General features: G+C 43.9%; 1 protein-coding gene across 1 annotated transcript in view; it reads right to left on the bottom strand.

Annotated features, from left to right (window-relative positions):
• Window positions 1-19,948, bottom strand: part of LASP1 (LIM and SH3 protein 1) — a 60,987-nt gene extending 41,039 nt beyond the window's left edge. The window contains exons 1-2 of the mRNA XM_020793968.3: window positions 19,659-19,948; window positions 13,801-13,895 (exon numbers count right to left, since the gene is read on the bottom strand). Of these exons, the coding sequence (XP_020649627.1) occupies window positions 13,801-13,895; window positions 19,659-19,727 (164 nt within the window). The 5' untranslated portion in view covers window positions 19,728-19,948. The remainder of the gene's footprint in view (window positions 1-13,800; window positions 13,896-19,658) is intronic.
• Between the last annotated feature and the right edge of the window lie 4,172 nt (window positions 19,949-24,120).

Below are 24,120 nucleotides of genomic sequence, written 5' to 3' on the forward strand. Positions count from 1 at the left end.
CATGCTGAAAATTCCAGCTCGTTCTAGGACTACTCTATTTGGAACTCTGTCCTGCCAGGTGATACCAAAAATCCGTCGTAGGCAACGCATATGGAAGGTGTTCAGCTTCCTCTCCTGCCGGGCACAAAGTGTCCAGGACTCGCTGCAGTACAGGAGTGTGCTCAGGACACAGGCTCTATAGACCTGGATCTTGGTATGTGTTGTCAGTTTCTTATTGAGCCATACTCTCTTTGTGAGTCTAGAGAACATGGTGGCTGCTTTCCCAATGCGTTTATCCAGCTCGACATCTAGAGAGAGGGTGTCAGAGATGGTTGAGCCAAGGTACACAAAGTCATGAACAACCTCCAATTCTTGTGTGGAGATGGTAATAGAGGGAGGTGAGTCCACACCCTGGCCCATGACTTGTGTTTTCTTCAGGCTGATTGTTAGTCCAAAGTCTTGGCAGGCCTTGCTGAAACGGTTCATGAGTTGTTGGAGGTCTTCAGCAGAGTGGGCAACAATGGCTGCATCGTCTGCAAAGAGGAAGTCCCTCATGCATTTCAGTTGGACTTTGGTCTTCGCTCTCAATCTAGAGAGATTAAAGAGCTTTCCATCTGATCTAGTCCGGAGATAGACACCTTCTGTTGCAGTTCCAAAGGCATGCTTCAGCATGACAGCAAAAAAGATCCCAAAAAGTGTTGGTGCGAGGACACAGCCCTGTTTCACTCCGCTTCGGATGTCAAAGGGATCTGATGTTGAGCCGTCAAAAACTACAGTGCCTTTCATTCCATCGTGGAAGGACCTGATGATGTTAAGGAGACGAGGTGGACATCCAATCTTGGGAAGTATTTTGAAAAGGCCATCCCTGCTAACCAAGTCAAATGCTTTTGTAAGGTCTATGAAGGCCACTAAGAGTGGCTGTTGTTGTTCCCTGCATTTCTCCTGCAACTGTCGGAGGGAGAATACCATGTCAGTGGTGGATCTATTTGCTCGAAATCCACACTGTGATTCCGGATAGACTCTGTCTGCAAGCACCTGGAGCCTCTTCAGCACAACACGGGCCAGCAGCTTCCCTACAACGCTAAGAAGAGAGATACCACGGTAGTTATTGCAGTCACCCCTGTCACCTTTGTTCTTGTACAACGTGACAATGTTTGCGTCCTTCATGTCCTGTGGTACTCCACCTTCCCTCCAGCAGAGACAAAAGATTTCATACAGTTCGGTGATGATGATCTCCTTACCGCATTTCAGCACTTCAACAGGGATGTTGTCCCTTCCAGGTGCCTTGCCAGAGGTGAGGGAATCCAAGGCCGCATTTATTTCTGCTAGGGTTGGTTCGCTGTCCAGCTCTTCCAAGACAGGCAGGCACTCAATGTTATTTAATGCTTCTTCGGTTACTACATTCTTTCTGGAATATAGCTCGGAGTAGTGCTGCACCCAGCGTTCCATCTGCTGTGCTCGGTCCTGGATGATCACACCTGTAGTAGACTTTAAGGGAGCAGATTTCTTCTGTAATGGACCTAAGGCCTGCTTGATACCATCATACATTCCTTTGATGTTACCTGTGTCCGCTGCTATCTGTATCTGAGAGCAAAGCTGAAGCCAATAGTCATTGGAGCATCTCCTGGCAGCCTGTTGGACTTGGCTACGAGCGGCTCGAAGAGCTTGCAGGTTGTACTCGCTAGGACAGGCTTTGTATGCTGCTAGAGCTCTTCTCTTATCCTCAATGGCTGGCATTAACTCCTCCGAATGGGCTTCGAACCAGTCAGCCATCTTTCTGGTCTTCTTGCCGAAGGTGGACAAGGCGGTGTTGTAGACAGTGTTCTTGAAGTATTCCCATCGTTCAGGTGCATTTACATTAGCTGGACCTGGAAGGGTTTCCTCGAGTGCTTGGGCAAATTCCTTCACTTTTCTTTGATCGCGAGTCTTGTTGATGTCAATACGTGGTCTTCCTTCCTTTTTCATGTGATACAATTTCTTTGTTCGCAGTTTTACTCTACTACACACCAGGGAGTGATCAGTATCGCAATCAGCACTCTGGTAGCTGCGTGTGATCGTAACACTAGGAAGGCTAGAACGTCTAGTGAGGATCAAATCGAGCTGATGCCAATGCTTGGATCTTGGATGTCTCCAGGAAACTCTGTGTTGCAGCTTCGTATTAAAGAATGTGTTGCTGACACAGAGACCATAGTAACAGCAAAACTCCAGTAAGCGTTGGCCATTTTCGTTCATCTTTCCAATGCCAAAACGGCCTAGACAAGTGGGCCAAGAATTGTGATCAGCACCAACTCTAGCATTAAAGTCTCCAAGAATGAACAGTGACTCTCTTTCAGGGACTTTTTTGATAGTAGCTGCCAGATCGTCGTAGAATTTGTCTTTCACTTCTGGAGTGGATGACAGTGTTGGTGCATATGCACTAATGAGGGTTACTGGTCCTGCTGATGAGTGGAGCTGCAGAGACAGGATTCTTTCACTCCCCACAGTGGGTGGAACAATGTATCTCAGGAGAGTGTTTCTGACTGCAAAGCCAACACCATATTCCCTGGTCTCATTCGATGGTTTTCCCTGCCAGAAGAATGAGAAGTTTTTTTCTTTGACAGATCCCGAGTCTGGCAGTCTTGTCTCTTGCAGGGCAACAATGTCCATCTGCAGTCTACTCAGTTCCATGTCAATGACAGCTGTCTTGCGCACATCGTCTATTTCTTGCAGGTCGTTAGGAAAGCCGTAGTCAGGAAAGCCAGGGGTCATTGTCCGTACATTCCAGGTGCCCAGCTTTAGGGCAGAAGTTTTCTTATGATTGTTGCATGGTGCACGGTTGTCGATCTGCTTGTCGGGTTTCACCCTAAACCCCACGCACCCCGTGAGGTTAACAGACCGTGGCGAGGTAGCACCTTACTGGCTGGGGGCTGCCCAGCTTAAGGCGGGCGGTATCTACCTAGTGAGGTGCAATGACCTCTCCCACCGTCAGAAGTAGCCCCTGGCGTCCTGCTCTACGCCAATTCAGCAGAGACTTATAACCGGTAACTGCTACTTCCCGTGTTGTTTCGACGCTGTATGCGAAGCTGGAGTGTCCTCTCCAGAGCACGAAGCCTGGGTAAAATAGTATGGAGGATAGGCTGTTACCCAAGCAGCAAATCCCCCCTCTCCACATCGCTGAAATGGTCCAGTGGAAAGGCAAGAGCCAATACAACTGGTTCCAGCAATGTCGCAGGAGTTGGCAGAGTGAAAGAAAATGCCTCCGGGACTCCGGCTCCGGATTTTGCCTCGAGGTTATCTCCTGAAGCCCTTTCCATAAGTGGATATAGCCACAAGGCAGTGGAGGTTAAAATTTGGAGTTTTCCTTCTCCTAGATGGGCTGCCTTCCAGGGCTGACGAGTCCCACCTACCCGGCCTGCTCTCTTTTACCAAATTAAGTAAGAGATAGGATTAGGGAATTTCATGTGACACACTCTCCTCCTCATTCTCTTTTTAAAGCTGAAATTCTGCCCTCCTTCAGGACATCCATATTCAGCATATTGGGGTTGGAGATAGACTTAGAGTATTTCGCGCGCCGTTAGGCGCGCGGTCCAGTAAAATCATGATTCAAACTACTAGGCCCTCCCACTAGACCATGTGATGAGCCAGAACAAAGAGACAGGAAAAAACAGACTTCTCCACAAAAAGCCTACCTTTCGCCTCCTTCCCAGCCAAAACCCTTAAGGAAAATGGACACAGGCTCCAGTAAAATCAGGATTCAAACTACTAGGCCCTCCCACTAGACCATGTGATGAGCCAGAACAAAGAGACAGGAAAAAACAGACTTCTCCACAAAAAGCCTACCTTTCGCCTCCTTCCCAGCCAAAACCCTTAAGGAAAATGGACACAGGCTCCAGTAAAATCAGGATTCAAACTACTAGGCCCTCCCACTAGACCATGTGATGAGCCAGAACAAAGAGACAGGAAAAAACAGACTTCTCCACAAAAAGCCTACCTTTCGCCTCCTTCCCAGCCAAAACCCTTAAGGAAAATGGACACAGGCTCCAGTAAAATCAGGATTCAAACTACTAGGCCCTCCCACTAGACCATGTGATGAGCCAGAACAAAGAGACAGGAAAAAACAGACTTCTCCACAAAAAGCCTACCTTTCGCCTCCTTCCCAGCCAAAACCCTTAAGGAAAATGGACACAGGCTCCAGTAAAATCAGGATTCAAACTACTAGGCCCTCCCACTAGACCATGTGATGAGCCAGAACAAAGAGACAGGAAAAAACAGACTTCTCCACAAAAAGCCTACCTTTCGCCTCCTTCCCAGCCAAAACCCTTAAGGAAAATGGACACAGGCTCCAGTAAAATCAGGATTCAAACTACTAGGCCCTCCCACTAGACCATGTGATGAGCCAGAACAAAGAGACAGGAAAAAACAGACTTCTCCACAAAAAGCCTACCTTTCGCCTCCTTCCCAGCCAAAACCCTTAAGGAAAATGGACACAGGCTCCAGTAAAATCAGGATTCAAACTACTGGGCCCTCCCACTAGACCATGTGATGAGCCAGAACAAAGAGACAGGAAAAAACAGACTTCTCCACAAAAAGCCTACCTTTCGCCTCCTTCCCAGCCAAAACCCTTAAGGAAAATGGACACAGGCTCCAGTAAAATCAGGATTCAAACTACTGGGCCCTCCCACTAGACCATGTGATGAGCCAGAACAAAGAGACAGGAAAAAACAGACTTCTCCACAAAAAGCCTACCTTTCGCCTCCTTCCCAGCCAAAACCCTTAAGGAAAATGGACACAGGCTCCAGTAAAATCAGGATTCAAACTACTAGGCCCTCCCACTAGACCATGTGATGAGCCAGAACAAAGAGACAGGAAAAAACAGACTTCTCCACAAAAAGCCTACCTTTCGCCTCCTTCCCAGCCAAAACCCTTAAGGAAAATGGACACAGGCTCCAGTAAAATCAGGATTCAAACTACTAGGCCCTCCCACTAGACCATGTGATGAGCCAGAACAAAGAGACAGGAAAAAACAGACTTCTCCACAAAAAGCCTACCTTTCGCCTCCTTCCCAGCCAAAACCCTTAAGGAAAATGGACACAGGCTCCAGTAAAATCAGGATTCAAACTACTAGGCCCTCCCACTAGACCATGTGATGAGCCAGAACAAAGAGACAGGAAAAAACAGACTTCTCCACAAAAAGCCTACCTTTCGCCTCCTTCCCAGCCAAAACCCTTAAGGAAAATGGACACAGGCTCCAGTAAAATCAGGATTCAAACTACTAGGCCCTCCCACTAGACCATGTGATGAGCCAGAACAAAGAGACAGGAAAAAACAGACTTCTCCACAAAAAGCCTACCTTTCGCCTCCTTCCCAGCCAAAACCCTTAAGGAAAATGGACACAGGCTCCAGTAAAATCAGGATTCAAACTACTAGGCCCTCCCACTAGACCATGTGATGAGCCAGAACAAAGAGACAGGAAAAAACAGACTTCTCCACAAAAAGCCTACCTTTCGCCTCCTTCCCAGCCAAAACCCTTAAGGAAAATGGACACAGGCTCCAGTAAAATCAGGATTCAAACTACTAGGCCCTCCCACTAGACCATGTGATGAGCCAGAACAAAGAGACAGGAAAAAACAGACTTCTCCACAAAAAGCCTACCTTTCGCCTCCTTCCCAGCCAAAACCCTTAAGGAAAATGGACACAGGCTCCAGTAAAATCAGGATTCAAACTACTGGGCCCTCCCACTAGACCATGTGATGAGCCAGAACAAAGAGACAGGAAAAAACAGACTTCTCCACAAAAAGCCTACCTTTCGCCTCCTTCCCAGCCAAAACCCTTAAGGAAAATGGACACAGGCTCCAGTAAAATCAGGATTCAAACTACTGGGCCCTCCCACTAGACCATGTGATGAGCCAGAACAAAGAGACAGGAAAAAACAGACTTCTCCACAAAAAGCCTACCTTTCGCCTCCTTCCCAGCCAAAACCCTTAAGGAAAATGGACACAGGCTCCAGTAAAATCAGGATTCAAACTACTAGGCCCTCCCACTAGACCATGTGATGAGCCAGAACAAAGAGACAGGAAAAAAACAGACTTCTCCACAAAAAGCCTACCTTTCGCCTCCTTCCCAGCCAAAACCCTTAAGGAAAATGGACACAGGCTCCAGTAAAATCAGGATTCAAACTACTAGGCCCTCCCACTAGACCATGTGATGAGCCAGAACAAAGAGACAGGAAAAAACAGACTTCTCCACAAAAAGCCTACCTTTCGCCTCCTTCCCAGCCAAAACCCTTAAGGAAAATGGACACAGGCTCCAGTAAAATCAGGATTCAAACTACTAGGCCCTCCCACTAGACCATGTGATGAGCCAGAACAAAGAGACAGGAAAAAACAGACTTCTCCACAAAAAGCCTACCTTTCGCCTCCTTCCCAGCCAAAACCCTTAAGGAAAATGGACACAGGCTCCAGTAAAATCAGGATTCAAACTACTAGGCCCTCCCACTAGACCATGTGATGAGCCAGAACAAAGAGACAGGAAAAAACAGACTTCTCCACAAAAAGCCTACCTTTCGCCTCCTTCCCAGCCAAAACCCTTAAGGAAAATGGACACAGGCTCCAGTAAAATCAGGATTCAAACTACTGGGCCCTCCCACTAGACCATGTGATGAGCCAGAACAAAGAGACAGGAAAAAACAGACTTCTCCACAAAAAGCCTACCTTTCGCCTCCTTCCCAGCCAAAACCCTTAAGGAAAATGGACACAGGCTCCAGTAAAATCAGGATTCAAACTACTGGGCCCTCCCACTAGACCATGTGATGAGCCAGAACAAAGAGACAGGAAAAAACAGACTTCTCCACAAAAAGCCTACCTTTCGCCTCCTTCCCAGCCAAAACCCTTAAGGAAAATGGACACAGGCTCCAGTAAAATCAGGATTCAAACTACTAGGCCCTCCCACTAGACCATGTGATGAGCCAGAACAAAGAGACAGGAAAAAAACAGACTTCTCCACAAAAAGCCTACCTTTCGCCTCCTTCCCAGCCAAAACCCTTAAGGAAAATGGACACAGGCTCCAGTAAAATCAGGATTCAAACTACTAGGCCCTCCCACTAGACCATGTGATGAGCCAGAACAAAGAGACAGGAAAAAACAGACTTCTCCACAAAAAGCCTACCTTTCGCCTCCTTCCCAGCCAAAACCCTTAAGGAAAATGGACACAGGCTCCAGTAAAATCAGGATTCAAACTACTAGGCCCTCCCACTAGACCATGTGATGAGCCAGAACAAAGAGACAGGAAAAAACAGACTTCTCCACAAAAAGCCTACCTTTCGCCTCCTTCCCAGCCAAAACCCTTAAGGAAAATGGACACAGGCTCCAGTAAAATCAGGATTCAAACTACTAGGCCCTCCCACTAGACCATGTGATGAGCCAGAACAAAGAGACAGGAAAAAACAGACTTCTCCACAAAAAGCCTACCTTTCGCCTCCTTCCCAGCCAAAACCCTTAAGGAAAATGGACACAGGCTCCAGTAAAATCAGGATTCAAACTACTAGGCCCTCCCACTAGACCATGTGATGAGCCAGAACAAAGAGACAGGAAAAAACAGACTTCTCCACAAAAAGCCTACCTTTCGCCTCCTTCCCAGCCAAAACCCTTAAGGAAAATGGACACAGGCTCCAGTAAAATCAGGATTCAAACTACTAGGCCCTCCCACTAGACCATGTGATGAGCCAGAACAAAGAGACAGGAAAAAACAGACTTCTCCACAAAAAGCCTACCTTTCGCCTCCTTCCCAGCCAAAACCCTTAAGGAAAATGGACACAGGCTCCAGTAAAATCAGGATTCAAACTACTAGGCCCTCCCACTAGACCATGTGATGAGCCAGAACAAAGAGACAGGAAAAAACAGACTTCTCCACAAAAAGCCTACCTTTCGCCTCCTTCCCAGCCAAAACCCTTAAGGAAAATGGACACAGGCTCCAGTAAAATCAGGATTCAAACTACTAGGCCCTCCCACTAGACCATGTGATGAGCCAGAACAAAGAGACAGGAAAAAACAGACTTCTCCACAAAAAGCCTACCTTTCGCCTCCTTCCCAGCCAAAACCCTTAAGGAAAATGGACACAGGCTCCAGTAAAATCAGGATTCAAACTACTAGGCCCTCCCACTAGACCATGTGATGAGCCAGAACAAAGAGACAGGAAAAAACAGACTTCTCCACAAAAAGCCTACCTTTCGCCTCCTTCCCAGCCAAAACCCTTAAGGAAAATGGACACAGGCTCCAGTAAAATCAGGATTCAAACTACTAGGCCCTCCCACTAGACCATGTGATGAGCCAGAACAAAGAGACAGGAAAAAAACAGACTTCTCCACAAAAAGCCTACCTTTCGCCTCCTTCCCAGCCAAAACCCTTAAGGAAAATGGACACAGGCTCCAGTAAAATCAGGATTCAAACTACTAGGCCCTCCCACTAGACCATGTGATGAGCCAGAACAAAGAGACAGGAAAAAACAGACTTCTCCACAAAAAGCCTACCTTTCGCCTCCTTCCCAGCCAAAACCCTTAAGGAAAATGGACACAGGCTCCAGTAAAATCAGGATTCAAACTACTAGGCCCTCCCACTAGACCATGTGATGAGCCAGAACAAAGAGACAGGAAAAAACAGACTTCTCCACAAAAAGCCTACCTTTCGCCTCCTTCCCAGCCAAAACCCTTAAGGAAAATGGACACAGGCTCCAGTAAAATCAGGATTCAAACTACTAGGCCCTCCCACTAGACCATGTGATGAGCCAGAACAAAGAGACAGGAAAAAACAGACTTCTCCACAAAAAGCCTACCTTTCGCCTCCTTCCCAGCCAAAACCCTTAAGGAAAATGGACACAGGCTCCAGTAAAATCAGGATTCAAACTACTAGGCCCTCCCACTAGACCATGTGATGAGCCAGAACAAAGAGACAGGAAAAAAACAGACTTCTCCACAAAAAGCCTACCTTTCGCCTCCTTCCCAGCCAAAACCCTTAAGGAAAATGGACACAGGCTCCAGTAAAATCAGGATTCAAACTACTAGGCCCTCCCACTAGACCATGTGATGAGCCAGAACAAAGAGACAGGAAAAAAACAGACTTCTCCACAAAAAGCCTACCTTTCGCCTCCTTCCCAGCCAAAACCCTTAAGGAAAATGGACACAGGCTCCAGTAAAATCAGGATTCAAACTACTAGGCCCTCCCACTAGACCATGTGATGAGCCAGAACAAAGAGACAGGAAAAAACAGACTTCTCCACAAAAAGCCTACCTTTCGCCTCCTTCCCAGCCAAAACCCTTAAGGAAAATGGACACAGGCTCCAGTAAAATCAGGATTCAAACTACTAGGCCCTCCCACTAGACCATGTGATGAGCCAGAACAAAGAGACAGGAAAAAACAGACTTCTCCACAAAAAGCCTACCTTTCGCCTCCTTCCCAGCCAAAACCCTTAAGGAAAATGGACACAGGCTCCAGTAAAATCAGGATTCAAACTACTAGGCCCTCCCACTAGACCATGTGATGAGCCAGAACAAAGAGACAGGAAAAAACAGACTTCTCCACAAAAAGCCTACCTTTCGCCTCCTTCCCAGCCAAAACCCTTAAGGAAAATGGACACAGGCTCCAGTAAAATCAGGATTCAAACTACTAGGCCCTCCCACTAGACCATGTGATGAGCCAGAACAAAGAGACAGGAAAAAACAGACTTCTCCACAAAAAGCCTACCTTTCGCCTCCTTCCCAGCCAAAACCCTTAAGGAAAATGGACACAGGCTCCAGTAAAATCAGGATTCAAACTACTAGGCCCTCCCACTAGACCATGTGATGAGCCAGAACAAAGAGACAGGAAAAAACAGACTTCTCCACAAAAAGCCTACCTTTCGCCTCCTTCCCAGCCAAAACCCTTAAGGAAAATGGACACAGGCTCCAGTAAAATCAGGATTCAAACTACTGGGCCCTCCCACTAGACCATGTGATGAGCCAGAACAAAGAGACAGGAAAAAACAGACTTCTCCACAAAAAGCCTACCTTTCGCCTCCTTCCCAGCCAAAACCCTTAAGGAAAATGGACACAGGCTCCAGTAAAATCAGGATTCAAACTACTAGGCCCTCCCACTAGACCATGTGATGAGCCAGAACAAAGAGACAGGAAAAAACAGACTTCTCCACAAAAAGCCTACCTTTCGCCTCCTTCCCAGCCAAAACCCTTAAGGAAAATGGACACAGGCTCCAGTAAAATCAGGATTCAAACTACTAGGCCCTCCCACTAGACCATGTGATGAGCCAGAACAAAGAGACAGGAAAAAAACAGACTTCTCCACAAAAAGCCTACCTTTCGCCTCCTTCCCAGCCAAAACCCTTAAGGAAAATGGACACAGGCTCCAGTAAAATCAGGATTCAAACTACTAGGCCCTCCCACTAGACCATGTGATGAGCCAGAACAAAGAGACAGGAAAAAACAGACTTCTCCACAAAAAGCCTACCTTTCGCCTCCTTCCCAGCCAAAACCCTTAAGGAAAATGGACACAGGCTCCAGTAAAATCAGGATTCAAACTACTGGGCCCTCCCACTAGACCATGTGATGAGCCAGAACAAAGAGACAGGAAAAAACAGACTTCTCCACAAAAAGCCTACCTTTCGCCTCCTTCCCAGCCAAAACCCTTAAGGAAAATGGACACAGGCTCCAGTAAAATCAGGATTCAAACTACTGGGCCCTCCCACTAGACCATGTGATGAGCCAGAACAAAGAGACAGGAAAAAACAGACTTCTCCACAAAAAGCCTACCTTTCGCCTCCTTCCCAGCCAAAACCCTTAAGGAAAATGGACACAGGCTCCAGTAAAATCAGGATTCAAACTACTAGGCCCTCCCACTAGACCATGTGATGAGCCAGAACAAAGAGACAGGAAAAAACAGACTTCTCCACAAAAAGCCTACCTTTCGCCTCCTTCCCAGCCAAAACCCTTAAGGAAAATGGACACAGGCTCCAGTAAAATCAGGATTCAAACTACTAGGCCCTCCCACTAGACCATGTGATGAGCCAGAACAAAGAGACAGGAAAAAACAGACTTCTCCACAAAAAGCCTACCTTTCGCCTCCTTCCCAGCCAAAACCCTTAAGGAAAATGGACACAGGCTCCAGTAAAATCAGGATTCAAACTACTAGGCCCTCCCACTAGACCATGTGATGAGCCAGAACAAAGAGACAGGAAAAAACAGACTTCTCCACAAAAAGCCTACCTTTCGCCTCCTTCCCAGCCAAAACCCTTAAGGAAAATGGACACAGGCTCCAGTAAAATCAGGATTCAAACTACTGGGCCCTCCCACTAGACCATGTGATGAGCCAGAACAAAGAGACAGGAAAAAACAGACTTCTCCACAAAAAGCCTACCTTTCGCCTCCTTCCCAGCCAAAACCCTTAAGGAAAATGGACACAGGCTCCAGTAAAATCAGGATTCAAACTACTGGGCCCTCCCACTAGACCATGTGATGAGCCAGAACAAAGAGACAGGAAAAAACAGACTTCTCCACAAAAAGCCTACCTTTCGCCTCCTTCCCAGCCAAAACCCTTAAGGAAAATGGACACAGGCTCCAGTAAAATCAGGATTCAAACTACTGGGCCCTCCCACTAGACCATGTGATGAGCCAGAACAAAGAGACAGGAAAAAACAGACTTCTCCACAAAAAGCCTACCTTTCGCCTCCTTCCCAGCCAAAACCCTTAAGGAAAATGGACACAGGCTCCAGTAAAATCAGGATTCAAACTACTAGGCCCTCCCACTAGACCATGTGATGAGCCAGAACAAAGAGATTTACATAAATACTGAAATATTGATATTTCTACGTCTCAAGAAAGTTAAGTAATAGAAACGGCCTACGGTCATGGGCAATCAGCATTTTCATGGGCTTTAAATCAGCATTTTCATGGGCTTTATACAAAACTTTGTTTATATTAGCAAATTTTCATGTAAACCATATTCAAAATTCAACTGTAATACAGTATACTACCTGTATAAAAGCATAGTTATCATAGTTTGCCAGGCACCAATGTAGTGCTTAATCAGATGCCCCACTGTATAACTAGAATATTATGAGGCATTAGAGAAATACACAGCAAACTAACTCCTGTTGCTTGTGAGTTTGGTATTAATGTGATTGCACAAGACACAAATATTTGGTCTAAGTGTATCTAGCCTCTCATTTCATGTGACTCCAATTTTATTACTATTCTCAACTTGTTTTCATCTCAAGAGTAGCTCTATGTCTCCATATATTATATATTATGAGCTTAGAGAAATTAAAATACGGTAAGCAGTAGTAGGCACACATTCTCTAAGGATTAAAAGCTGTATGTAAACTAAATAATCAACCTTTTTATTTAAGGAGCACACAAACCACATCTCAACATTTTCAGGACTACTGCTTTATGAAACCTTCTTACCAAAGATTTTTTACTTTGTAATAATGCATAAAATATTGGAAGTAAGCTCAATTTTCAGTTCAGAAAAGAAAGATACAGAACAGGAAGGAGGCATGGAAAGCCAACATGAAGCACATACTAGACTATGACTCTCATGCTTACAGAATTCATCTATACTACTTGTCCTGGATTGTAGTTCCATTTTACTGAATCCATTGCACCCAATAAACCTTCTGAGCCCCACTGAGGAGTTTCATTGCCACCCCCAGTAGGCTTCTATGGACCAGCAGGGACCTGAAGCCAAATCCCTTGAGTTTTATTCCAAGACTCTATTTGCTACACTACAGTGGCTCTCACACACTTGTTCCCAAATAATTTTCAAATCAAATTTTGAAATGTTCATCATCCTCTTCTTTTGCTGTTTGCATTGCATATATTACTTTTATCATCTTGTCTTGTCCTATGCATTCTGGTATTTTTTCTAAACCATTTTGAAAACCCATTACTGTAGAGCTTTTCTACTGCCACAAATCGCTCATACAACCCACCTTAAATTTCCAGCACTTTGTATTAACCATGTAAACTTAAAGTTACAAACATTTTGGCATAAAACATGTCATTTTGTGGTCTACTTCATCTACCTTTCTATTGCCACTAACTTCAGTGATAAACTCTAACTCCAACAGTAACTGACAAGCTTTAGAAATACTGTATACTGATGGACTGAAGAGGATTAAGAATGTACTAGACTATACATAAAAAAAGCAGAGACATCACCTTGCCGACAAAGGTCCACATAGTCAATGCTATGGTCTTTCCAGTAGCGATGTATGGAAGTGAGAGCTGGACCATAAAGAAGGCTAACCACTGAAGAATTGATGCTTTTGAATTGTGGTGCTGGAGGAGACTCTTGAGAGTTCCCTGGACTGCAAAGAGAACAAACCTATCCATTTTGAAGGACATCAACTCTGATTGCTCACTGGAAGGACAGATCCTGATGCTGAGGCTCCAATACTTTGGCCATCTTATGAGAAGAGAAGACTCCCTGGAAAAGACCCTGATGTTGGGAAAGTGTGAAGGCAAGAGGAGAAGGGGATGACAGAAGACGAAATGGTTGGACAGCGTCACCGAAGCTACCAACATGAATTTGATGAAACTTGGGGAGGCAGTGGAAGACAGGAGGGCCTCATGTGTTCTGATCCATGGGGTCACGAGGAGTTGGACACAACCTAACGACTAAGCAACAACAAAGTCTATAGATATTAGCTCAGCTTCTTTCATTATGTCTCTTGACAACTATGGATAACCAAAACCCCACCATACTGAGATCTAAAGATATATAATGTCCCTTCAATGTACACTGCTCACATCCAGCTCTACAACTAGGAAGCAAAATGTAGGGAGTACAAACAACTTACGCATTGCAGTACGGCTTCTTCTCATAGCCCTTGTAGTTCTTCATATTGAGGGTCATCTTGCAGACTTCACAGTGGAAACATGCCTTATGCCAGTACTGGGGAAAATGTGAGAAACAACTGTAAACATAAAAAGTTTCTAGTGGCAATTCTTTGTTGAATGATGTTGTTTCCAGTAGCCAGATGCCATGTGTTTAGAACTTATACTCCAAAGATTTCTGCAGCAAATCTGTTCCTGGCACACACCCCAAAAAAACTTTGATACCTTTCTGACAGTCAAATTAGATTAGATACAACCATCTTTCTATTCTAATTACTCAACTGAAAACACTTTGGCTGAAAGCCAGCAGTAAGTCACAATGAGAGTAGGCTCACTGAATCAGTGGAACACACATACGTGTTGACTCATCAAAATCTCACTGATTCAATGGGCCTACTCCAGTTGCAACTTACCACTGGATTTCAGCCACTGTGTTTAAAAGCAAGAACAGGGAAAACATTCTTTATATTCAGCCAGTGAGCTACCTGTTTGTTTTAACAAACAAGCATTATCAGCTTGTACAGTTTAGGAAGCACTATTAAAATTGTGTTACACTAGTGCAGTTACCATACATGAAATATTTGCAACTCACCATCTGGCCACAGAAAAAGCACCCACCCCTATGGCAAGTTACCTTAATTAAGTGTTGATAACCTGAAGGAGCTCTCCTTCCACTGTAAATGTGAAACAAACCTATGCTTCCCATCTAGTCTTTAAAGATACTGTCATGTGTGACTGATGCAAAAGCAGCCTTGATTCCCAGACAATACACCACTGAGAGGACGGTATGTCTTCTACTAATACAAATATAGAAGAAAACTACCACAATATGCTTTGATTGTATTCCTGCAGTGAACACAGAGTTGGACTTGATGGCCTTGTAGGCCCCTTCCAACTTCACTTTTCTATGATTCTATGGGAACAGATAGCACTGGATTGCCAATTACAGCTGTTTTGTTATAACATGCCTGCCTGTCTGCTAAATACTGTGTTCTGAAAAATGTGCCAATTTCCTCCAAATTCCATAACTGGAAGTTCTAATTATCTAGCCTTGTTGTGCAAGTTATGCAAATTAATAAAAGGCTATTTAGTTTGCCTTCTATTCCATATACTGTTTTGGGAGTACAGTGGATAAAACCCAATTTTTTTTAAAAAAAAAATCAAACTGATTTAAATCATGATTTAAATTTTAAAAATTGACTTTTTAAATTAAAATTGCCAAAAAATCTAATTTCAAAAATCTAAATCATAATTTCAGTCAAATCCACCCTGTTTGGGAGACTCTGAAAGTTATTCAGTACTGACACAAAGGGAAATGTGGAGCACTATTCAGGAGCAGCAAAACAGCTACATTACTGGAGAATTAATTAGATTTGTACTGAGACGTTTACAAGTATTGAGAAATTAACCACGTTGTAAGAGTATAAACAATTTGTGAATGTTCACTATCATTCAATGGAAAAATCAATGATTCAGAAACATATCTTACAAGAAAAATAATCTTAGAATACTAAGAATATTAAAGTCTCACAGAAATGTCTTATTAACTTGATTTGTTGTGTAAGCTTATATATTTGCTTACTTTCTGTGATAGCTTAAGACTTACTTGAAACAAAAGGACAATTTTTTACTCTCATCATTCTGTAAAAATTATTCCCATACAGTGTAAAGATTGTGTTTAATGATGAGGCTGCACCACACTGAACTACTCTGTTAACAGTTTCAGTCAAGGGACCTCTGTTTCCTTCATTATGTGCAAAATTACAGCTTTTTAACAGCTCTATCATTTAGCAACTGTCACACTTCTGTTTAACTAAGACCCACGGCCAGGTTTTCTACTCTTCTAGAACACCCACATTTAGCAGTGGTTGCAAAGTAGCCTGAAGCCAACAAGTATTATGGAAACTCTGATGAGAATGAGAACACCACACCCAATATTTAAACATAGCCACACTCTAAAAGACAAGTACCTATAATGACTCAATATTGGAGCAGAGGGAGACTGGCACACTTTGATTGCCCAGAGTAACAGATTTAGGTCTTTTATCTGTGGCTGTGATCCAGTTCTTGTAGAAGTGAATTTCCGTATTCTTTACTCAGCAAACCCTAATAGCTGTCAACAGGAAAACTCTGTTGTTCACTCTGCCTCTGATGTAATCAAATTAAATATATCAGACATGCACAATTATGATCTTAAATACATAAACATGAGCTTCAATTTCAGTCTCATGTCTTTTATGATCCTTTGGAACCTAAAACTTCTTTCAAGAATTTCATAATGGCCTGATCAAAGGACATTCCTTTCTAAGAACTCCTGTCAAAACATCCGAGTTCTACATAACCCACCTAAGCATGGCAGAGTTTCAGAGTAAGTAAAGAGCTTAAGATCTGACAAAATTGTATAATTAGCAGCCAGCACAGATCCCTTCTACACTCCACTACAGCCTCCCCTGTTGTGGGTGTTGACATGGCAAAAGAAAATAAAGTATAGTTGAAGTCTACACTCCAAGACAGTGTAAAACTGCAGATGAAGTTATAGATTCTTTGTGCTGTATTAAGCTGCCTGCTGTTGCCACCACCCCTTGTGTTCATCCTCTAGCAGCAACCTTTTTCCTAAACAGGAAGTTATCTTTCATTTCTGGAGATCACCTCTTCACCTTCATAATCTTCAAGCCCCGCGTGGAGTATGTTTATGCTTTCTGGTTTTAGAAATAATGCCTTACCATTCTGATATTGCTCCCAGACAAGAAACTATTCATATTCAAGTTATAAACATTTAGTAGCAAAAAGAATGCAACAAAGTTCAAGTTTACACACACACACACACACACACGTACGTATATATCTTTAAGATGCCAGTCATGGAACAATCTTCGCAAATGTGCTTCAAAACAAACGAAAACTAAATTCACTATTACCCTAAAAGGAGTCAAAATGAGGTGAAAAGATAATGACCCTATCTTTGTGAACATCAATTGGAGCCTATCCTTCCCTTGAGGGACGTGGTGAAGCTGTGGGTTAAAACCACAGGTCAGAAGACCAGCAGTCGTAAGATCGAATCCACGCAACAGAGTAAGCTCCCGTCACTTCTCCCAGCTCCTGCCAACCTAGCAGTTTGATAGCATGCAAATGCAAGTAGATAAATAGGTACTACCTCAGTGGGAAGGTAACTGCATTCAGTATCTAGTTGCGCTGGCCACGTGACCATGGAACCTGCTTTCCGGACAAACGCTGGCTCTATGGCTTGGAAACGGAGATGAGCATCTCACCCTAAAGTCAGACACGACTGGACTAAATGTCAAGGGGAACCTTTACCTCTACCTATTCTTCCCTTGCTAAAATCACATCTGGTCACCCTATATCTTCTGAAGATGGGGAGGGCCCAGATACAAACTAAAGAGAAGGGAACACTGAAGAGTTCATTGAGACAGCAATGATTAAATTATGAAGTGACTGTGCTATTGACAAAATATACCTGAAACCAAATTTGCTTTCTCCTCAGTCATGGAAGAATATCTTTAAAGTCTACAGATAAGATTTTAAAATAAGAGCCCTTTAAAGTCAACCCTCTAAATAAATTTAAACAATTATTACAATGTTTTAGCCATCTGAAACACTGCAACACATCTGAAAGGAGGAAGTAGGGGAACAGAATCTAATAGAAAGCAGATGACAGGGTTCTGTCTGTATGTCAAGGCAACCAGCTGTATTGTAACTACTGAAGAAAAAACGCAGTGGATAACTTCTTTGTTACTGGCTTTTTTTCAAATTGCAGTTTTAGAACATTAAGGAAAAATTTAAGAAGTTATGGTATTTACACAGCTTTTTAAACAGGCTCAAAAAACGGCTGACAATGTGGCTTAAATTCTTGTCTTTTTACCTTAATCAAATACTGTACTTAATTGAATACTGTACATCCACATCAAATTTGGCTGTTTTGTTTGTATGTTTTAAAGAAATTGAGGGGCAAAAATCTGTCTTCCTGGACAAATGACTTGGTAGAAATATTACAAACAAGTAAAATAATTCTACTATCTATACAGCTCAATAGCAGATTCAGAAAAGACAAACACAAACTAAGTGTTGACTGAAGCTTGTTTTTTGTTTGTATAAATTAACTCAGATATCATATTCTTCTGCAATAGGGGAAGACTAGTATTTAAGGGCAAAGTCTGCCTTTGCAACCACTGTTTACTACAAAACAAAAAAATGAAGTATCAGAATCATGATATAAATCATAATCATGTCCTGTTGAAAGTACATGTCTTATGCCTTGTCTCAGTTTGGTCACTTAAATTTGGACTTCCTTCTGGCTGGATAGCTCAGTGGTTTAGGTATCTGGCTGCAAAGCCAGAGGTTGGGAGTTTGAGTCTCCAATGTGCCTCCTGTAAGTACAGCTAGCCTGAGTGGCCTTGGGCAAGCTGCACAGTCGCAGGATATCCCCAGAAGAAGAGAACTGTTAACTACTTCTGAGTATTCTCTACCTGTAAAACCCTGAAAAGGGTTGGCCATAAGTTAGAACTGACTTAATAGGACATGATTATTATTACACTCTTGGTATTCAATGCATCAAATTTCCAATCACTGTCTGGTTCACATTCTATTATTTGGGGAAGCCTATCTGTCAAAGACATGACAGACACATACCAGACACCATTATCTCTCAAGTACATTCTGAATGGTATGGGCTGGACTTCAAATCAGGCAAACTTAACAGTAAGGCCCACTGATTGTAGTGGGACTGCTGTAAGTATGACTCACTACTGACCTAACACATTATCTGACTAAACACTTCTTTCCCATTTCAACCCTTCTATCCACAACCTTCTCCTCCATACATGCTCCCCTCAAATGCCCAAACTACAATCTTCTGTACAGTTCACAACATCGACATATAAGATCTGAACTCTAGCAGCACTCCACACACACTACAGCCTCCCCATTCTAGTGCTCCCAACACCCTAAGGCAGAACATTTTTCAGCAAAGCCTGCCTTAGTGATACACCACACACTACAACCCTCTCCCATTCCATGTATCTTCAGACTTGCTCCTTGGGCAGCAAAAAGAACAAAACACCCACATCTTAAGTACTGACAACCCCATATTGGACCTATCTCCAAACAAGCTGTGCTTCGAGTGCATTCAGCGAACTATCCCTTAACTCCTTTCAAGCCTTGCCACTCGTTCACACACCCATTTCTTCCAGGTATATGCACTATGCTTTCGCCACACACTCTTGCCACAGGTCCCTTTCTAGGAACTCCACCCCCGGTTTTTAAAAATTCAACCTGCTCTGCGCCTTACCTCCCATTCCACTCCCTGATCCCTCCCAATCACTCTCCAACGCCTCCCCCCTTTCTCCCCTTTGTGCCTTCTACACACTTTCCTTCCTCCCCACCCACATCTTGGACTTTCCTTCCGGCAAGTCCTCTCTTCGGGGCCTGCATTCCTCCTACAACTCACCCATCTGTCCGCCTCCCTCCCCCGCCGCCGCCGCCGCCTTTGCCTTTAGGTCACATACCTACTAACCCTCGTTCCTGCATTCACCTCCTCCCCACCCCCGGCCACCATTAACCACGACCACCACCCCACCCCCTTGTTTTGCCCCTGGCGATTAGCTTCCCGCTTTATCCACCGCCCCCTCCCTGTCACGCATCTTCCCCCCCCGCTCCTCTCCCCCCTCTTCAGCCCCGAGAACCGCCTTTTTCCTTTCCATGCCCCCTCCCCACTTTCTCGCCTTCTTGACCTCCTCCCTCCCCAGTTCTACCCCCGTCACCACCTCAAACGCTTCTGGCCCTCGCCCCGCCTTCTTCCCCTTACCTTGTCGAGGCAGTTCACCTTTTCGGTCGGGTAGACGATCTTGCCACAACGGGCGCAACTGGGGTTCATGGCGGCCAAAGCGAGGAAACGAGGGGTATCCGCGCGGGTTCAGGAAAAAAAAAGCAAGGGGGGGAAACGATTCCCGAGCGGGAGGGTGGTGGCGGCGGCGAGAAATATGAAGAAATAGGGTCCCTAGCTGCCTAGAAAAAACGGCGCCCGCGGCGGAGGCAGCGACTCGCAGGCAGGCAAAGCGACGCAAGGGAGGAGGAAGCCGCCCCGTCAACGGCTGCAACCGACTGAAGGAAGGGGCGAGGCAGTCTCTGTCTCCTCACGCGCCTCCGCCCTCTTCCTCGTCAGCTCGAGTTAGCTAGCCAGCCAGCCGGCGCGCGCTCGCGCTCTCTCGCGCTCTCGCAACGGACAGGAAAGACGGGCGAGCGAGGGAGGCGGAGGGGCAGAGGAGAGATTCAGGGGAGGAAAACGGCTAGGCGGGGCTGGGGCGCGTGCGAATGAGCGCGCCCTGAAAGCACGGCAGTGCTGAAGTGGGCGGAGGACGTGGGGGGGGAGGGGGGAGAGAGAAAAGGGGGGGGGTACGAGCGGCGGGTGAGACTGTTGAGGAGAATCCGAATTACAAGGCTCTCCGTCTACAAATTACACCCTGCGCCCGTCATGATGTCGTGGCTGGGTGGGTGATTTTTTTCTGCGAGCGAGGGCTTCCGGTTCCTGCTGGCAGGAGGGAGCTTAGAAAAATCTTCCAAGTGGAAATCCTGTATAAACCCACTTACCTCGGGCGGGGAGAGCGACTTTGAAATCATAACGATTTGCTTTTGAGTAGATATAAAACCCTGTGACGGCAGAGTCGGGGTTGGGGATGGCTACCCTCTTACGCTCATGAGAAAGAAGTCCCCTCCCCCCCCAGTAAAAAAGCTCGAAGGGGTTTATTTCTGAAGAGACAAATCAAATAAATATCAAATAAAAATAGTGCAGACAAATAAAGCAGCATCAGCAGACTGAGGTGCTACCTTTTCATGGCAGGGTTTTGAAGTAACCCTGCTCTCTCAAAGGGCTGAAGAAAACCATATCATTCTAGATGTTGAATTGTAGCTCTCAGCCACCCTAAAGTGTGGCAGTGATGAGGGAACTAGGAATTCATCAGTAACAAAGCCTCCTTCCTCTTTAAAACAATAAATACATCATCTGTTCTCCCACCCATCCTAGTCTGGACCCTTTGGGTGACAAGGAGAAATTCAACAGGTGAAAAACAGACATATACTCTAATGTGGCAAGGGAGGTCATACTTCCACTTCTGATAGTACATCCAGTACCTCATGTATAGGAATCAATGTACTGTAATTATTTCAGTCCCCAACATGGCACATCACGAATTTATATTAACCGTGTTGAATAAAATTACTGGATCTGAAAAGACACAGAAGGGCCATCTTCCCAAGATGTTTATTCTTGTACGTGTTACGGTACTTCTAAATTGAGATTAAAATCCTACTCTGTATGCAAGCTGTTACGCCTCAGTCTTTTTCCTAATTAAACTTCACTATTGAGAGATTTTTGAATATATATATTCAAGCCTTCCAGTGACAATCGGACAAAAAAGATTGCTGTTGTAGTCAAGAGTATCTTTCTGAAGAGAAGAAAATGTACTGCCCATGTACAAGGAACCACTGACAGCATCTTACTTGCTGTCCTTCCAGAGCAGAACTTTCTTGTGAAAAGGAGTAGCCAGTTGGAAAGCTAATGTGCTGAAAAGTGTCTGGTCAGAAAGTTAAAAATATGAAAAGAGAAAAGGTACTCAATAGAGGTTGGGAATGGAGAGACCAAACGGCAAACAGTGAATTTTAATTTATTATATTAATAATTTATTTTATCCTATATTTCGGAGCAGTATTTTTTCAGTCCAGTTGGGATCCCTTCTGAATTTTATTTGTAATAAAATATTGCTGATGCATCCAACACATAAATAAACCAAACCGTTATTTACATTGGCAAAATGTTTAACCCTTCTTTGCAGTTATGATTGTGTCTTTCAGCCTTGAGGGAGGGGGACTGTTTTCATAACCAGCTGCTTGACATCTGTGGCTTTTTCCAAGAGCCATGTTTTCCTCTTCTATGTGTATCTGTAGAAGCCTATGGGTGTTCAAGCTTAATTGTAACAGAATTTAAAAGGGGAAAGAAAATGGCAGTGATGATGCAGCATGCACAACTTAAAACTCCATGACATGGCACCAGTGATCCATTTTGCTTTTGTGTCCAGACTGAAGAACAGAACTGTGTGGTCCAAGAACTTGACATACAACATTTTTACATGTTTGTTCAACTAAGAAAATTTATTTGCTTGCTGTTTGACTCTTTTTGTTATTCTTTTGATCCAAATGATTACAGAGACGAATTGATTTTTGTATCTGTTTATTAGTTTTACAGTGATAGGTTCAAAATAAAGGGGGCACAAGAGATCTATGATCACATTGCTCCCCCCAACATATTTTTCTTTGCTTAAAAACTAATGTTGCATTTCAGGACCTGATTTTAATTTGGGAATGGTTCTGCAAAGGGTTAACATTTCCTTTCTGCACCATTTTTCAGATAGAATTTTTCACTGAAGGGAAAAAACAGATCTGTTTTGTTCCTTGCCCATGGCTAAATGTTACCTGCTAGCTGGATAGCTCAATGGTTTAGACTGAGCTTGGGAGTTCTATTCCCCATTGTGCACCTGTGACTACAGCCAGCCTGGGTGGCCTTGGGCAAGCTGCAGAATCCCCCAGAAGAAGGGAGTGATAAACCGCTCCTGAGTATTTACTACCTGGAAAACCTTGAAAAAGGCTACCGGAAGTCAGAATTGACTTGATGGCATCTGATTATTATTATTAAAAGTAATCTGGAAGTAAGGATTTATATCATGAAATAATATAAAGTGAAATCCCTCATGGTGATTTTAACCCCCAAAAAATCATTTTTATATTAGGAAAGTATATCATCTCAATATGGGAATTTAACAGAGATAAGTACAGATACACAGAGAGGGCTTGAGTAATTATACTTGGTCTTGTGTTTTTCTGCAGCATATTAGTATGGTTAATTGATGCTTTAGCTGTAACAACTTCCTATCATTACTCCTTTACAGGGAGCTTAAGAGAGAGTTGAAACACTTCACATTTTTTAAAAACCCACTTGTGAAATGGAGAATATAGTGTGTGATTTGTAGATCATATGTTCAATAAGATCTGTAAATCTTACTTCTGTTACTCTGGAAGTCTGGAACAATCTCTGAATGCCAGTCTTATTTGAAATTGGAAGTCTCCAAACCGATTTCAATACTTTTTGGTATGAATGCATAGGTGTCTGGTGTCACCAGTGGGGGTTAAAACAATACTCTCTAGCCAGTTAGCTACGGAGGGGATCCAACTTGTTTGTCAGACGTTAGACAAACCAACAATTATCAATCTATCAGTAATACATAAACATCTGGCACCATCAGCAAACTATGGACAATAGCACCCTCTGGGGTTATAGCCTGGGATTGTGAAAAAACGTCAGCTGCTAAAGCACACATTTACTTGTGTAAGGGACATCTCAAGTAATAATTTTTTTTTTGTATGTTTAAAAAAAAAATTTTTTTTCTGGAGGAAGATGTGATGAAAGCTCCTACTGTGTTAAGATACATATTTCTTTTATATCCAGTTATGAAACAGATATAAGATTCCGAGTTATATGACATCAATCTGTATTTGCTTACTATTACTGTACATTCCTTCCCCTACCTATATGTTTTGGTCACATCCTGCCTCATGAAAGGAACTAAAGATCTCACAAACTTGCACATAATATGTGCTCTTCTGGTTGGCCTAATAAAGATATTGCAGGTGTTAGTGTAATTTCTTACATATACATTGTGAGATGGTTGTGGATACCTATACATCATGTGCTATAAAGTTGGTTCTGACTATGTCAATTATCCCAGGGTTTTCCAGTATAAAGTACTCACAAGTAGCTTACCAGTCCCTCCTTGTGGGGCACACTGGCACCATGACACCTGACCAAGAGCCTACAAGGAGCAGGGCATATAACCCCATTGGCTACGTACATATGCTTTGATTAATCTTAGTGGACCCTCTCCCTGGAGGCATTCAAACTCCTGGGCTGCTGAGCTATAACTGCACTATTATAAGAATCTGCTTATGCACATATCAAGTTGCTGTGGTAAAAAAAGAAAGCAAACATATTCAACCTGCTCCCCAAACTGAGGTCTACTTTGGCTGTCATTTAACAAAAGACAACACCAGATTTTTATCTGAAAAAAAATTGTAATATTAGCTAGTGTGCTGTACACAACAGCCTGATTCCCTGAGCAACAATGTGGGCAGGCATAGCCATATGGTCCATGGGCCAAATCCAAAAACAGAATGAGCAATAACATTAGACCGCTAAACTATCACAGATAGGCAGCATTTGC

Source organism: Pogona vitticeps, chromosome 6, assembly GCF_051106095.1.
Source record: "Pogona vitticeps strain Pit_001003342236 chromosome 6, PviZW2.1, whole genome shotgun sequence".
Lineage (NCBI taxonomy): Eukaryota > Metazoa > Chordata > Lepidosauria > Squamata > Agamidae > Pogona > Pogona vitticeps.